The sequence below is a fragment of the Lissotriton helveticus genome, chromosome 7 (genome assembly GCF_964261635.1).
Source record: "Lissotriton helveticus chromosome 7, aLisHel1.1, whole genome shotgun sequence".
Taxonomy (NCBI): Eukaryota; Metazoa; Chordata; class Amphibia; order Caudata; family Salamandridae; genus Lissotriton; species Lissotriton helveticus.
In genome coordinates, this window is record NC_136068.1 from 145761645 (window position 1) to 145779103 (window position 17459).

Genomic DNA, 17459 nt, shown 5'->3' on the forward strand with positions numbered 1-17459 from the left:
AGGGGTTTGATAATTCCGGTCCTCCTGCTGCTCAGATAAGCCATATGGAAAGGGGAATACTACTATAAAGAAAGTACCAGAAGCATAATTTGCAATTGTTCATTGCCAAATGTTTCTTATGAAAGTTCAACAAATGCCTCCAAGGTTATGTCCTCCTTTTATCATTTGCCAGCTTTTCAGTTATAAAGACTACTACACCTCAGCTTTTTTTAATGCAGTCAGAATGAATGAATGAAAGCTTATTCGGCTCCCTAACATTTTATTCTCCCTGAAAATAGACACCTTTCTTCTGTGACATCTTCCTCCCTTTCCTGCTCATTCTGCTTGACTGACTCAAGGAGCACAAGGGCATAGGAAATCTTAAATTGCAGTCTGAGAAATTAAAGGTATTTAAATTACTTGAATGAAACCAGTATTCTTTTGCGATGATGTAGTACATCACCAAATGTAAAAATAGATAGGAAAATAAAATAGATTTTACCTTTTTAAAAGTAATGCTTGACCTGCAGTGTCATGCTCCAAAAGAAATGGCAACAAAGCTGGTTTGAGTGGGCAGCATCATCATTGTATAACTCAGAAAGCTTGTGATCTTAAAAGTGTATACAACAACAAGTTTTTATTTGAAAATAATGGCCACATAATTTCTGAAGCGAGCAAAACACACAAATGCATGTTGATAATGCTCCCTAGAGCACCTAGATAGAACAGTAGAACACATTAAATCATCACCTGCAAAGTAAATGTTTTGGTACCATGTGCAACATGACACTGACAACCCTGTATCCATAACCTGGTTAAAGAGCAGCCTTTTTTTTTTTTTAGAAGCTTTCACAATACTTTACTTTTTTGAAAGATCTCAATCATGTTTGCTAACGTTTGCTCAAAGGTTGCTTAACTCCATTTGTCGTCTTCTTCCGATCCCATGTTTCTCTTTTGAGAGGCACATATCGGTTATCGTCCAATGCAATTTTCTTTGTGTTCGCATTAGGTTTTGTACCCTTGACAGTATGTAAATAACTTTGGGTGGCAAGAGGAAGTTTTGAGGATCGTACATTACCAATTGCCTGAACCTTTGAGTTGCTCGAAGAAGGCTGAAGCTCGAGCAGATGTTGCTTGTTGATCCCCGTTGCTCTTTTTTTCAATGCTGCATTAGTCTCTTGAGTAGTTTTAACATGAACCACATCAGCTGCCTTGGAGTATTGTCCAGATGTCTTTGGCAACCTGGTGGCTTCAGAGTATAAACTTTGCTTGCGATTGATGTCAGTGTGCCAACTTGGATGTCTGAACAAATTTTCTGGCTGAGCAGGCATTCGGCCTGGTTGTGAATTATTCCACAATCTGCTTTTAGCAGGACTTTTTAAATTGGAAGATTGACTTGGGGCAGTATGAGGCCTGGGCTTAGTTATCTTAGCTTTCTCATTCTGAACGGTTTGCATTTGTAACCATTCTAACTGGAGAAGCCGATCAACATACTTCTCAAGGTGTCCTGCTGGTTTTGGTCGTGATGTGGATTTCCCTTCTGTGTTAAGAAACATGGCCAACTGCCGAAGGTCCCACAAGTTAAATGGTGGAGGGAGGATGTCTGGGTAATAATGCTCAGACTCTTTGTAACTCAGCTCGAAAAGGTGATCAAAGGATGCCGGATCGATTCTTTCAGCTCGAAGAATAAGATCTGGTGGAGTGAAGGGAGATGGGGGCATAGCGATTCTTTCAGAATCTGACAGGTCACTACCACTGTCTTCATTTGCATCTTCCTTTATGAGCATCAGTGATTCAAAATCAAGACGCAGACGCTCCACAGATTCGCCCTCATTTCTTGGAGTTAAAATACAGGCTTCAGCCATAGGCTCTTGAAAAGTTACGCCAGATTCATATTTCTTGCTGAAACTGAAACTTGGGCGCAGACCCTCCTCAGCTTTGGCACTTGGCAATGTGTCGCACTTTGGATGGTGAAGTGATTTCTCTAGTCTAGCTTCCTTTTGCTTCTTTTGTGACAGGTCCTTTGTGGATTCCTCTCCCCAATGCGGGAATGAGAAAACATTCTTAGTCCTACAGAAGAAAAAGAAAGAATATTAAAAATCAGTTGTGCAGCTGAAAGGTGTGGACATCATTAACCCTAGCCAAGCTATGTAGGGTGACATGGCTGATTGTTTTCTCTTCAGTTTGACAAATGAGTCATTGATAGAGTACATTTTGTTCCACTGACCGACTGTGCCAACTTGTATTGTGCAGATCTAGCTTTCTTTTCTACCACCTAGCTCTTAAGACTGCCCTAGGTGAAGGTTTGAAACACATTACTTTACTTAAACATGAGAACTCAAGTCTCCCGTCTGATTTTTTTAAGCCTTACAACCACATAGCAGAATCAAAATCGGAATGCAGAGTTGTGACAAGAACATACAATCTAGTTTAAACGCAAGATGAAGTTGAACTGCAATACCACAAATTGAAGGTACTTAAGCTAGGAAGCACAATTTCTAAATGCCCGATTGAAAGGCTTATATAGATTTTAGAATAACTAGCTCATTCATCAGTTCTAAGCTCTTAACTATTAATTTAAACGAATCAACAAGGGCTGAAAGCCTCCTTCTAAAAACATAGCATATGTTGCCAAATGCTACATACACTGCCAACATGCATTTTGCCACTTTAGTTATGAGTCACAAAAAAGGCATTTAAATATCATAAAATGCAATGTTAATATAGGAGTACCACCCTCTATGCTCTTCATTCTTATAGAATGGAGTCACCTACCAGGAAAGTATATAACGATAGTTAAAAAATACTAACCTCATGTTGATTGTCCAAATCATAGTATTAGTACATCAAAACCGTTCAAACTCCCCAACCAGGAAAGTATAGCAGAGGTCTTCAAACTTTTGTAGGTTGAGCCCCCCCAGCTGAATTTTTTAAGATGTTGGGCCCCCCCTACCACCTGACAGAAATTTCTGGAATCTGGTACACTACATAATCGACTGCCACGTGCATATCACGGGCCATATTTGGCAAATAATGTTTAACACAATAAGAGTGCTTAGTAAACTGCAGGTTTGTGAATGAGTGTGGTGAAATGACAGAGGCTTATTACACAGCTCAAAACACAATTTTCCAAGAGAAAATGCGCGCACATTCTTTTTACTACGATGCTTTGTTTTACACATGACCTAGATTAATAATAACACCACCAACATAAATGTGTGGACCCGTTTTGATCTAAAATTGCATGAAACAAAAACATTTCTCTGCAAATAGTAATAGACTCTCTCACATCAATCACATTAAAAAGAAATTAAACAAAACAGTATTTACAAGAATCTGTTTAGGAATTATTCCATGCCATCAGGGCAAAAACAGGGCTGCCTCTATTAAGGGAACCAATGAAAGGCTGGATTGTAGTGCATGTAAATATGTCCTTTTGTAATTTAGGAAGAAAACCTTGATGGGGCACGACATGCCCACACTTGTGTACAGGGGCGCAACAAGACCCGAACTTTGGTGGGGCTAACACTCCCATCCAGGGCTGGCCCTAGCACTGGTCGCACATAGTGCAACAGTCTGTTTTGATGCCCCTCCCCCATATTCTCCTTTTCCATGAATTTCCACACTACCACTCACTACTAGAGAGACAGTTCAGAAAACAATGGCTTAATTTTACCTAGTCGGTTCAATCCAAAGAGTTTTTAACACAACTGTTCGGACTCTAAGGCTTAGTATATCCAGTACATTACATTGAATAAGACAGGCACATATTAGGTGTTGACCAAGAAGGACACTTGTTCAATCACGTTTCATAGCTGTTTGACCTGACATCCTTGATGTGGCATACCCCAAATGTTTTGTCTTCATTCCCTTTCTTTGATGAACTCGCTGGCATTGGGACTCTGTGCACGTTATCCCTGCTAACCACTGCTAAGCTCCTTGTGTCCTCTCCTTAAACCATGGTAAAATTGGCCTCTCCCTAATTGGCACATTTTTATTAATTTTGTGAGTCCCTAGTAAATGGTAGTACCTGTACCCATATCATGCACATTAAATTCTGTCAATGGGCAGCAGCACGCATTGTGCCACTCACTAACGTAGCACTGTAAAACATGCCTCAGGCCTGTCCCTGCAGATTGTAGTGCAGTTTTAAATCGCCATTTTCGACCTAGCAAAATAAACATTCTACCAAGCCTAACTCCTTCCATTTTACTAATTAGAAGTCGCCCCTAAGGTAGGCCCCAAAGGCTCTTAGTGCAGGGTGCAAGTTATTTAAAAAGTAGGTATGGTGCCTAAGCTTTACATGTCCTGACAATAAAAAACGACTAAAGTGGTTTTGCACTGTTGTCCATCTCTCCCCCACTAACACCAGGTTACCTTTTTACACTTAATAGTTGCTAAATTCAGTTTGACACAGATAGAGACATGCATTTTCCACTCAAACGAATTGTAATATAAAATCATCTTCAATGGTAAAGTCGAATTGTAAGTTAGTGTTCTCAAAATGTTACTCTAGAAAGTTTGCATATCTGTTAGAGACTTCTAGACGCAAATTTCTTAACATATACTTATCTCCAGGCATCAGACTGTATCTGGAATTTTTTGTGTGAGCACTATCCCTGTGCGCCTGGAGGTGGGGGGTCGATTGGCTCGGTGTGGTGTTATCGGCACCCAATGCAACATGCACGGTGCCTATGCAGGCCCAACTCCAGCAGGCAGACATCTGTTGTTTTCTTTCCGCACTAGTCAGCACAGATCAGGAGAGAGCTACCCCCTTCAGTCCCTTTTTTACTTTGATTTTTGATGGTATGTCAAAGCTTTTTTGAGAGTTCTTCTCTTGGTGTGGCAGGGATGTCCACTAGAAAGACTGGCTTCTAGCTCTGCAGCACCTGCCATCAACAGATGTTGTGAAGGACCCGCACCTTGTATGTCTCTGGTGCTTGGAATGAGAACACAACACAAAAACCTGTGCAGATTGCCACGCCATGCACCCAAAGACCTTGAGGGAGTGATCCCACAACCTCCTTACCACCGGTCGCTGCAAAGGACTTGATTCCACTCGAGAGGAAGGTCCTGGGATTGGTTACGGAGTCCACGATCCTTGTCGCACTCCAAGCCTCGGGTAAGTCCCACAAAAAGAAAAATAGTAAATCCACAGATGGATCCAGACCAGCCCAGGTCATAGCACCTTGGCAGCGCAGTCCCCATTCTGATCCCCGTTACCGACTCAGGCGCAATCTGAAGTCATCCCTTCCAGCCTGGAGCTTAAGCTCTATTCCAATGGGCTAGGACTCTGGGAGAATTGGGAGGGGTCGCTAGACCCGGAGGAATACCAGCCCTTCGATCCTCAGATGGACTGGTGTGAGGACTTGACAGCAGCCAGTGGACCCTCCCATGGCTATGGAGGAGGGAGCGTCCAAGAGGCTGGACAAGATGTTTTCTTCCACAAGCCTGGCACCGCGGTCCGTGAACACTGCATGACTTTTGGGGCGTTATTGCCATGCTCTATGGGATTCAGTTACGCAGGTGATGCCCATGGTTCCAGAGGAGGCCCAGACCATACACTAAGAGGCTGTTGCCGACGGGAGAGATGAAGCAAAGTTCACGATCTGGTGTGGACTGGATACCACCCATTCGCTGGGCACAGCGGTTTTATCGACAGTGGCCTTACGGTGCCACGCCTGGCTGAAGACTACTGGCTTTTAAGGGGATGTCCAACCTTGCTTATGGATTATGCCCTTTGATGGCTCCCATCTCGGAGACAAGGCAGATTCAGCACTGGGGTGCTTCAAGGACAGCAGGGCTACGGACAGGTTATTGCGCCTTTCCATGGCTCCTCGCCACCGCCAATCTGCCCTTTGTTCTTTTCGTGTCCACGGAAGGGGCTTCCAACCTAGTCTATATCCTACCAGCCACCACTGCATGCAAGCTTCCTAGCCGCTCCATGGCCGAGTATATGTGGGTTGGGCAGCCAGAGTTCAGGCCAATCCACCCCTCACCCCGGTAGCAGCAGCCTCCAAACCCTTCTAGTTTGCCCCCTTACCATCATGGGCACCCAGTTGAAGGCAGGATATGACATCATCTACCCCACTGGCAGTCTATAAGCCAGGTCTGGTGGCTTAGAGGACTAATGCATCCACTTTAGGGGCCTGTGTTCGACCTCATGGTCACAGGTTCAAATCCCGGCAGGTTCACTCAGCCTCTCATCCTTTGAGGTCGATAAAATAAGTACCATTGAGATGGGTAATAATAAACATTTGTTATTCAGCGCCAATATGCCCATTTGGGGTGAATGTGCACTTAACAAATACACGTTAAGTTATAACATCAGACTGTCCGGATGGGCTACTCCTTCCCCTTCGAGACTACCCCTCCACCCATGCCATCTGCTTGCAGCAAGGTGACAGAGGACCATCTTTCCCTACTCCGCCAGGAGGTGACGGCTCTCTTGGCTGAACTGAGCCATAGAGAGGGTGCAAACGGTAGCAGTAGGTCATGGTTGCTATTCCAGCTACTTTCTGGTGCCCAAGAAGGACAGAGGCCTTTGTCCTATCCTAGAACTATACCCTCTCAATTCCCTCTTCAAGAAGGAAAAGTTCAAAATGCTTACGCTTGCTCAAGTCCCGTCCTTGCCCTGGTCCTGGGGACTGGATTGTAGCTTTGAACTTGCAGGACATATACCTCCACATTCCCGACCTGCTTCTCCACAGGCGCACTGTGGATCACGGTGGGCCATGAGCACTTTCAGTTCGCTTTGTTCCCTTTTGCCCTAATCAGCACCCGTCGGGTGTTCGCCAAGGTGAGGACAGTGGTTGCAGCTCATTTGCAGATATCAGGTGTGCCAGTCTTCCTCTGTCTCGATGACTGGCTGTTAAAGGCAGGCTCGTCCCAGGCTGTAGTCTCTCACCTCCACACTACGGCGGACCTCCTACATTTGCTGGGATTCACTATCAATGTGCCGAAGTCACAATTGACTCCCTCTTATATGCTCCCCTTCATCAGAGCTGTTCTGGACATGGTGCAGTTTCGGGCCTATCCTCCCAGATGACGTGCCCAGGATATTCAGATTATGATACATATGTTTCAGCCTCTATCCTGGATTTCGGGCGACTGACACAGAGGTTGCTGGGCCTTTTGGCCCCCTGCATTCTGCTGCCGCCTGGTGACACATGCCCACTGGCATATACATGCTCTGCAGTGGGACCTGAAGTTACAGTGGGCACAGCATCAGGGAAATCTGACATGGTACAGATCTCAGAGGGAACTGCAAAAGATCTGCATTGGAGGTTAACTAACCACGAGTAGGTCAGTGGCAGTCCCCTCACCCTTCTCCAACCAGATCCAATGGTGGCAGGGCCAGTTTGAGCGGAGAAACGTCGCCCCACAAGCCCCAGAGCTGAAATATAAAACGATAATAAATTAACAGTTTCGGGGAGAGGAGTTGGCCTAACAGCTAGGGCAGTCAACCTTGAATCTGGGGAACTGGGTTAGAGTCTCGGCATTGACGCTGAACATCCTGTGAATCTGGGCAAATCACTTAATTTCCCTGTGCCTAACAAAAATGAATGTATGTCCGCATGTAAGGTAACTGGTGCTATGTAAAGCGCTCCGATACCCAATTCAGGTCAAGTTTGCGCTATATAACACTATTTTTTTTTTTTAAAACAGTTCAGTAACTGACCCGTCCTGAACGAAGTGTCAGGGCGGGGCCGGACCAGCACTGCAGATTGGCAGCAGGGAGCTGTGTGCACAAAGCACTTTAAAATGCATTTTAAGGTTCCCCAACCTAGCTGTCTTAGACAGCTAGGTTAGAAAAAGCACAGGCCTCCACTGCTCTTACCAGCACTGACAGAGGCCGCTCCAACCAATCTTGGCACTGCCCTCATGCTGTGAGAGCAGCGCCAGGATTGTTTAGTGCAGTTTCCTGGTAATGCGTTGGAGCCTGCCTGCCTAGTTGCTTGCTTGCTGGACAAGACCGGATTGAAGAGGACGTTGCTTAGTGCAGGAAGGGAAGTGTTTTTATTTTAAATTTATTTGCGATTCCCCCTTTACCCCCTATTCCTCCCCACCCCTCCACTCTCGGAAAATGGCAGCCACCACTGGATGGGGGCGACAGATGCACTCTTGGGATGGGGCAGCCATCTGAGAGAGGTAGAGATCAGAGGCCTATGGTCCCTGGGGTAATCCAGACACTCGGTCTACCTTCTGGAGCTCTGGGTGATCCGGCTAGCATTAAAAGCCTTTTTACCCTCTATCAAGGGAAGGCTAATGCAGGTGTTCATGGACAACAGCGTGGGGTGAGGTCATGGTCCCTTTGTCAAGAAGCCCTGCATCTCTGGGTATGGCTGGAACGAACATCAGGGCATTTCCTTGGTGGTTCAAGACCTGGTGGGTTCTCTAAACACCCGGGTGGACAAACTCAGCCAAAGATGCATAGCGGTTCACGAATGGAGGCTTCATCCGGAGGTGGTTCATGCTCTCTTTGAGCTGTGGGAAGAGCCTTGGTTAGATCTGTTGGGCACTGTCGAGAACATGCAGTGTCAGCAGTTGTGCATGCTGGAGTTTCCAGGGTGGCTATCATTCGGAGACACTTTTCATCTTGACTGGATCTGTGGCCTACTGTACACCTTTCTGCTCATAACATTCCTGCCGAGAGTTCTCAAAAACATCAGGAACGACCAGGTCCAAGGCATCAGCCCTCTGATCAGGTTGCCTTTTTGGGAGGATTGTCTGTCACACCAGCAGGGGAAGGTGCTCCACCCGAACCAGTCAAGACTCCACCTATATGCTTGGAGATTGAGCGGTGACAGATGATAGCTTTCGACTTCCACCCAGAGTCTGCAATATTATTCTGGCAGCCAGGCGTCCCTCCACCAAAACTGAATAAGCCTGCCGTTGGGGCAAGTTTGTGGCATGCTGTGCAGAAAAGAAGATTGACCCTGTTTCTGCTACCCTTTCTCAGGTGCTTTTCTTTATTATTTCCCTTGCCCAGCAAGGCTCTCCTCTAGGCACCTTAAAGGGTTATCTTTCTGCGATCTCAGCCTTTCTGCGGTTGCCTGACCAGCCATTCCTCTTCAAATCCTCTATTGTACATATGTTTTTGAAAGGTTTGCAGCATATATTTCCTCCTTTAGCATGCCTTAGTGGGACCTTAATCTGGTCTTGGCATTCCTGATGTGCACTCTCTTTGAGTCCTTGCACAACGTCATCTCAGGCTCATTACCATCAAGACGGCCTACCTGGTGGCAATAACGTCTGCCTGAAGGGTCAGTGAGCTTCAGGCTTTGTCGTCCAAGCCTCCCTACCAGAAATCTATCCAGGCAAGCCAATTCTACGTAGTAGAGTTTCTGCAAGAAGTTGTCACTCCCTTTCTTGTAGGCCAGTCTATCACCCTGCCTACTTTTTAGGCTCCACCACATCCCTATAAAGAGGTGAAGTACCTTCACAGACTGGGCCCAAAAAGGGTGTTTTGGTTCTACCTTGACTGCACAAAAGAGTTCGAGATGGACGGCGAACTCTTCGTGGAATATGTGAAACAACCCAGAGGGCTTGCATGCTCATTTTTGCCAGAGGTAAGGCAGCGACCACTGTGCTAGCAAGCGGAGTCTCGGCCCTGGACATTTGACAGGCAGCAACGTGGGCCTTTGTGCAAACATTCACAAAACACGACTGCCTGGACGGTCAGGTCCGTCAGGACGGGCACTTTGCCACTTTGGTCCTGCGGAGCTTTTGGTATGAAATTGTTTTGCAGACCCCACCTCCAGAGAGGTATTGCTTGGGTATCTGTTCTAAGGTAAGGAATCTGCTGCTACAAGTCTTTTATCAGGAGAATAAGTTACTTACCTTCGGTAATGCCTTATCTGGTCAAGTCTTTCTACCCATAGAATAATTACCAACCCACTGCAAACGGATTTCTAGGGACATGGCTTTCCCCTTTCTGGGCGCTTCCACATCAATGGTCAGTGTTTTTCGTGGTTCCACGCTCCTGGCGTAGAAAATCATGAAAAGAAACTGGCATCAGCATGCTGGGGTAGCGCCTATTTAGGCACAGTGCACGTCATACATGGCAAGGATGCGTACTACTCAAGAAAAAAATTCCAGATCCAGTCTGATGCATGGGGATATTCTAAGGTAAGCAATATACAGCAAGATAATCTCTACCAGCTAAGACATTAATGAAGGTCAGTAATGTGTTCTTTTCTGCCCGAAGCCAACTGTTCCTTTCGGTTGACTGTACTGGGTCACATGACTGAATGGCTTTGCTGTTGTGGGTTGTGTATTCCTCCCAGACAATGACACAAAAATAGCCAATGTGTGAGGAGAGAAGATGTTTCTGATAGGATGGCTGGGTATTATTAGTGCCCTTCCCCGATTACATATCAAAGGGCTCTGCCTACAGCACACACAAAGGAACCCGACACCAGATCTGCCCTTGCCTTTGTCATTATAGATAGTTTGGAGCCAGGGGAAGGGCTGACCAGAACCTGTTTTGGGAGTAGGTCAGGGAATTCCCCCACACAAAGGCTAGTACCAGGTATAAAAGTGGAATCTTCAGAATATCTCATCAGAACACTCCTGGACCTGTGGAAGATTCAGAAGTACTGTCCTGCTGTGTGAGGAAGAGGGTCTGCCTTGATGACTGAAGGAGGAAGACAGGACCTGCTTACCTTGAACCCAGGCTACCCAAAGTGACTCCAAGGGGCAGCTGGCTGAGCTCCTGTGTGAGCTAGAGGGACACCACAAGCTTCCAGAGGCCTCCCTGCAACTGCCCACATGACCAGCACCAACTGGACCTACCTGAGCCCTGCTGCTGGAGTGAGTCCTGGTCCCCAAAAAGTGCGCCCCACCCCCCAAGGTACTGGACCCTTAGTTGTCATCAATGTGAACTCCCCTCAGAAGAAAAGGTGATAATACAGAAGTTTTTTAATTCTTGAAATTGCAAAGTGACTTCCTAGTGCCAAAGATCACCTTCTCACTCTGACCACCAACGCAAAGCTCTCACAGGACCTGCCCTTCGTGGTGCTGGCAGCCACCATCCACAATGACTGGCAGCACAATAGCTGCACTTCACGCAGACAGCCTGCTACAAGCGCCAATGCGGTGCCGACCGGCTTGTCACACTACAGCAACGTCTATCCATGACGCACAATCGGTTCTTCGCACTCCAACAACGACTGCCCGCAACACTTCAGCTGCTCCTCGTAACCGATAGCCTCCCCCTTCCTGCCCTCGCCACCGCGAAAGGCTCACTTCACACAGGCCTTGAGAAGACTACTCTTTAATAGGACTAACTTCATCCCTGTGTCTGACCAGCACTCCATTGCTGTCTGCCTGAACTTGTGACTTTGCCCCAAACCAGCACTGCCTGGTAACTATGAGTGGCGCTTTAAGGTTCATGACATTATTTTCAACGAAAACTTTAAAAACCCATATCCCCTAGTTCTACTGATTGGAAAGTTGTTATTTTGGTGTCATCTTATTTCTTAAAATGTACTCTTTTTTCCTAAATTGGTTTGGGATTTTCGTTGTGTTGTGTTTTCATTTTATTACTGCTTGCTTATTGCATACATTCTTTACATATTGCATCAACATTAAGCCTCACTGCTTTGTGTCCTGCTACCAGAGGGTTCAGAACAGGTTTAATTAGTGACTTTTGGGGTTCACCCTGACCAGGACTGTGTTTATCATTTGAGTGGAGCTTCCATCCATTTCAACGAACAAATCAATTGCTTACAGGAACCGGCTGCCTAAGGTAGAGTACTGAAACTCATCACCCACTTCGTTGTCCATCAAAAACACTCATTGGTCGAGGTGAATATTCCTTAACTGCTAAAGGTTCTGTGGTAACCTGCTGGTAATCTCATACTAAAAAATGTATCCCCACAGTAGACACATTTGTAACGTCTTTAGCCAAGCTAACAGTCATTCATTACCAATTACTTGTTTACATTGAAAAAACACTTATTTCTTGCCTTGGATTATTCTGGTTTTCATGCAGACAGCTCTGACTTTTGAATTGCTAGACTCTACAACAGCTACCTCTGCCAGAGGCTTTTGCAAAAAAACTTTGTTATTTTCAAAGAAGGCTTTACTGTCACAAACCTAACAAATAGACTCCCAAATCAAACTGGCAAGACGTTTTGTCATATACATCAATACACGTGATATATATTTTGCTCACTAAAGGCACTTGTGATTTTGTCTCTTAGGTTATCCATATCTAGTCCAGAAGAACATTTCACTGACCATCTAAAATTACTTTGACTAGTTGTCAAAATTAAATGCAACTATTGTATACAACAACTTGGGGCCATTTCCCCCATATCCTGACACTGGCTTTCCAGTAAAAGGAAACAAAAGGACAGAAATGAGAATACTCACCCTCATCCTTCAAGGTGTCTTTAACCTCGCAGTCTACAAAACCTAATGTCCTGAAAATGTTCACGAGTAAAAGTTCAGTCCTTATTGTTGTGCTTTCTTGCTACCTCTCCATTTCGTCAACACAGAGCGAATGTAAGAACCTCCAAAACCCCCAAACCCAGTGTTAGACTTGGGTTTTACAGCGGGTTTACCCCCTAGGCTTTTTGCTTTGTGGCCTCCTATTTTTGACCCTGTTTTTGTTGGTTTCAAAGTCTGGGCACTTTACCAGTGCTATTCAGTGCTAAAGTGCATATGCTCTCTTTGTAAAATGTATTGTGGGTGGTTGGTGTTCCCATGATAGGCATATTTAATTTTCTGGTAAGTCCCTAGTAAAGTGCACTGAGAGTGACAGGGCCTGTAAATCAAATGCTACTAGTGGGCCTGCAGCACAGATTGTGCCAACCACAGATGTAGCCCTGTAAAGGTATCTCAGACCTGCCACTGCAGTGTCTGCGCGCAGTTGTGACTGCCATGTCGACTTGGAAAGTGCACCCACTTGCCAGGCCCTAATCTTCCCTTTTCTTACCTATAAGTAACCCCTAAGGTAGGCGCAATGTAGCCCTGTGGGCAGGGTGCTGTGTATGTTAAAGGTAGGACATGTACTGGTGTGCGGTATGTTCAGGTAGTGAATTACAGTGCATTTTGTTATTCACTATGGAAAGGCTATCTGTCCCATAGGATAGAAAGTGGAATTTAGTATGACTGAACTCAATGTAGAAATGTATCTTTTAGTGAAAATGATTTTTATATTCTATGTTTGAAAATACTACTTTTAGAAAATAGGTATTTTCTTCCTTAACCATCCTATGTGCCTCTGCTGGTTTGTGTATTGACTGTCTGGCTTTGGAGTGACAGGGGCTGGGGATGTGCATTGTCTCAGACAAAAATGGGTGGGGGTGATGTGTGTCCTGCCTTTCCTGATTGAGTCAGAGCTGGGCGGAATAGACCTGGGCTGCATTCAGAGTAGTGGGAGGAGTTTTCACTAGCACCTGAATATGCCTGGATTTAAGTACTACTCCCTTTTTAATTTCTTCCCCTACTTCTTTTATTACTACATCCACCTCTGCTCAAAGCTTGGGAATTATTTTGCTCTTTTCAAAAACAAATTTTCCTTGGTCTTCCATACATGTGAGCCTGGGGTGTCAGCTCTTCGGGGCTCATCGAGAGGTCGCCGACGCCCTGCATTTCGAAAAGGTACTATTTTACGGGTCTTCCTGACACGTAGCTGGCCCACGACACCGCGGTCAGCCAGAACTGTTTGGATTTGTTGTTCACGATGCCATGATAGCGCCGGACGGAGCTATTGAGTTTTCTCAAGCTCGATGGTAGCAAATTATATGATTTTTGCAGCATATGTAAAGATTAAAATTTTGAGGTTTTGCTAAAAGTTGGGAGAAATGAAAGTTTACACTTTTGTGCAGTCAGGCCGAAATTCTAAAGAATTATCATTCTCTTGTGCTGGGGAGAAGTCCACTTACCTTATACAATTGTGCTTGGGAAATCTACTTCCCAATAGATAAAAGCACCACAGAGGGAACAAAAAGCATAAAGACCCCTCAGGCGTATTCTGCTGTCAAGTAAGTGTGGACGGCCTTCATGCTGATGTCCTTTCAGTCAAAAAAGAACCACAGGAGGGTTTTTCTGTAATGATTGACAGGAAGAAAGCTTCTGTACTTTCTGGAGGAGTCTTTTGGGCTGCAGGAGTTTTCTTTTTGTTTGAGAGCTGGCCTTCTCACTCGGAAAGTATTCCACCATAAGTATTTCTTCCCGGAGACCTTTGTGGAATCTGGAGTGCTGATAACCAAACCTGCATCGACATCACTGCATAATAAAAGATATGTTTTTTGGGGGAAATTATTTTATTTCTCGTTTCTCTCATCCAATGCAATAGCAGATTTTTTGTATAAAAAGGACATGCATACCGCTGACTAACGGTTCAATCTTTGACACAGTAAGAGCACTAGAATGCAATTTGCCTGGCCAAAAAACAGACCGGTTTAGACCTTGCGCATTAACACTTCTCTCGTAAAAAAAATTGGATTCCAATCACCTGATCTTGGAAAGTGGGGTGACCACTGGAAGACTTGTTAGTCCTCGCAAATGTAGCTTAGAGAAAGGTCCTGTGGCCCAGAGGAAGAAGTTCACCTGTGCTGGCTTCTAGATCAATTGAATACGGAATGCCTAAAAGGTGAACATAACTAATCGAAGAGGGCAACATGGGTTCCTATGGTGCAACAAACTTAAAACTCTGACTGTATGCAGATATACTTCTAATGGAGACTTATCCTGAAGATACAGGAAAAAATGATCAAGTGAAAAACATATTTCTATATTTTTTAATTTGAACCAGAAAACTGCACATCTGAATGGAGTGAAACCCTGAAACTTACACCATCAGACCTGCTGTAAATTATGACGGTGGAGTACTTTCTACCACATGTCCATTTGTGACCACGAGCTCTTACAAAAAGTGCCCTGGATCACCAGTTCTTAACCCGCGGTCCGCAGCACCCTCTCAGAGGGTTTGCAAATATTTAGAAAATTAAATAGTATTAGCAGATTAGTAAAGTACACATATAAAAATTAAATTTAGCATTTTTAAATGTTTTTTCTATGCTTGAATTTGAAATTGGAGGCCAAAAATAAAGTTGTCATCCTTAGCTTTATTTTTAAGAGCAGCCCAATTACAGCATAAAGAATCTAGTATGTCTCAATTAAAATAATGATGTGCCAACAAAAAAATGCTATGGTCTAGTGTATTTTGTCTTTTATAAGAAAAACACATTTTGAAAAGCACCATCGTTTCCCATTCCAATAAAAATTTCGATCTTTCTTTTTTTTGGCTTGGTAAGTACATATTTCTGAATCAGTTTGATGCATACTTGTTTCTATAAGTTTTGTGCATTGTATTGAGGGTCAAATCATACAGGTTGCTTAGGCTGTGGTCCTCTGCTTTCACTGGGGATTCAGTAGGGGGAAACAGAAGTTAGAAGCTTAGGAACAGCTGCCCTAGGTACTAGAACCAAAACCAGCACCGTTTTGAAATTTGTTCCATTCGTAGCTTTGTCAACTGAAATTTTCTGCTTGGGGTAGTCCATTTTTTTTAACCCAAAACAAAAGTTTGTTCACAGTCAGGACATTTGACATTCACAATTTCATGTCGGAAGGTTACATTTCTTATGAGCTACAAACCTTCTTGTATCCAACCAAATGTGCTGAAAAATCATCTATACACCTTCACAAAGTCCTGTATTTAAATTTGTATTTTATGGAGCGCTCGAGGCTACCAACGCGACCAGCACCTCTGCACCCAGACTCACTGGCACATAAAACCGAACTGCTGGTGGTTTCTTAGACCTTGGCCCCTAACCCAAAAGGCACTCTCAAGAAGCGCTCGCTAGTATATGTATGCAGTGTATGTTTCTCCCATTGGATAACATTACCGCAACACCTTCAAGAAGTCCTATATTTACATTATTTTTTCCTACTTTTGGTTTTATCTATTTTGTTTTTAATGTAAAGTTTGTTATTTTCCTTGGCGACATTTAATTATTGTTTTAACTGGTAAGTAGTGAGCTTTTCAGCACCAATCCAGATTGGGGGGGGCGCTTAAGTGGCATCCTGACTCAGTGAAGAGACATACCTTCCTCACAGTATGCAGATCAACCTTTACTGTGCCCAGATGTCTTTGAAGGAACTCCCTGATTAAACCTGACTGTGGGCTTTTTGTGTCTCTGGCTCAGTGATGGCTCTAGATTATGTGCCTCTGCAGTGCTTAGTGTGGCTGCTCCATCATTGTTGTGCTGAACCTACTGCTAGGGAGTGGCCCTAGTGGCTCCTCCTCCAGTGCAGGACCATGCATGCAGACATCACCATCCCCGCTAAAGTTGTGGGTTCTTGCTGCTACTCCCTGAAGGCTTTTCTCTGGCTAGGCTGTTGAAAGGCTTTAGCCACTTAATGCACTGAAGTAAGTGCTCCACGCGTTCTGTAGTTTATGCTCATCCTCTGGCTTCTGAATGGTTGTTCCCAGGACAGAGACCGCTGAAATTCTACTTTTTGTAATTTCTCAGCAAATCTACATTACCGTTCAATTGCTCCTTGGAATGGATACCCCAGCCTTTGACAGCCTGAACCCTCAAGCTCGCTCAGCACATAGATTTCCGGACAGCCATATCGTAAAGCTCTACCAGGCTGCAGTGTGAACAAGTGGAAAGGTAAGGAAGGTGCAACAGTGTTGCATTGCTTAAATTATTCTAGATCAGTGGTTCCTCGAAAAACGTTTCTGTTTCTTATTGCTTGCTGTAAATACTACCAGTAGCGACTGAAGAGGAAGCTCAACCATTGAAGCAGAACTGCTGGGTACTTAAACAAAGAAGAACGCACAGCAAATGTGCCTGAAATATTTGGCACTTGGCCACCCGCCCAGAACAAATTGTCTTTATACCTTCTAGTTGTAAACAGCATGTACGCAAGACCAAGGAAAGTTTGTTTTTGAACAAAGTTAAAAAAGAGAGGAAAATAATACCCAAGCTTTGAGCAGAGGTGGATGTGGTAATAAAAGAAGTAGGGGAAGACATTAAAAAGGGAGTAGTACTTAAATCCAGTGCATAAAAGAACATTATCTCAGTCTTGGGTGTGTTTTGATCAAGAAAATGAGACCTGATGCAATGGCGGAGAGACAGGTGGAAAAAGATGAGCATAAATAGAGTTACTAAAAGTTGGAAAGAGTGAATCCTTTATGGTGAAAGCAGGGTACTGCTCAATGAGTGTGATTGATAGGGAATGTAAGGCACTGTAATTGTGTTGCAGATACCCCCCCCCCCCACACACTTTTTGCCGCCATTTGAACTACTTAGATGCTGGTTGTCGACTCTGAACCCGCTAACCAGGCCCTCAATGCCAGTACTCTTTCCCAAAAAACAAGGTAAATGTCTAGTTGTAACTCAATTGCCAAGGACCTCTGAACATCCCTAGCAAATGATACCCCAGATACAAAGGGCATGTGTACTAAAGAGGGTCCCCAAGGGCTGCAGCATGTATTAAGGCACCCTATGGGACTC

At 44.6% G+C, this 17459-nt stretch overlaps 1 protein-coding gene across 2 annotated transcripts in view; it reads right to left on the bottom strand.

Annotated features, from left to right (window-relative positions):
• Window positions 1–807: 807 nt before the first annotated feature.
• FAM217B (family with sequence similarity 217 member B) overlaps window positions 808–17459 on the bottom strand; it is a 121435-nt gene continuing 104783 nt past the window's right edge. For both annotated transcript variants that reach the window (XM_078651820.1, XM_078651819.1), the window contains exon 5: window positions 808–2049. In XM_078651820.1, coding sequence (XP_078507946.1) covers window positions 870–2049 — 1180 coding nt within the window. In that variant the 3' untranslated portion in view covers window positions 808–869. The remainder of the gene's footprint in view (window positions 2050–17459) is intronic.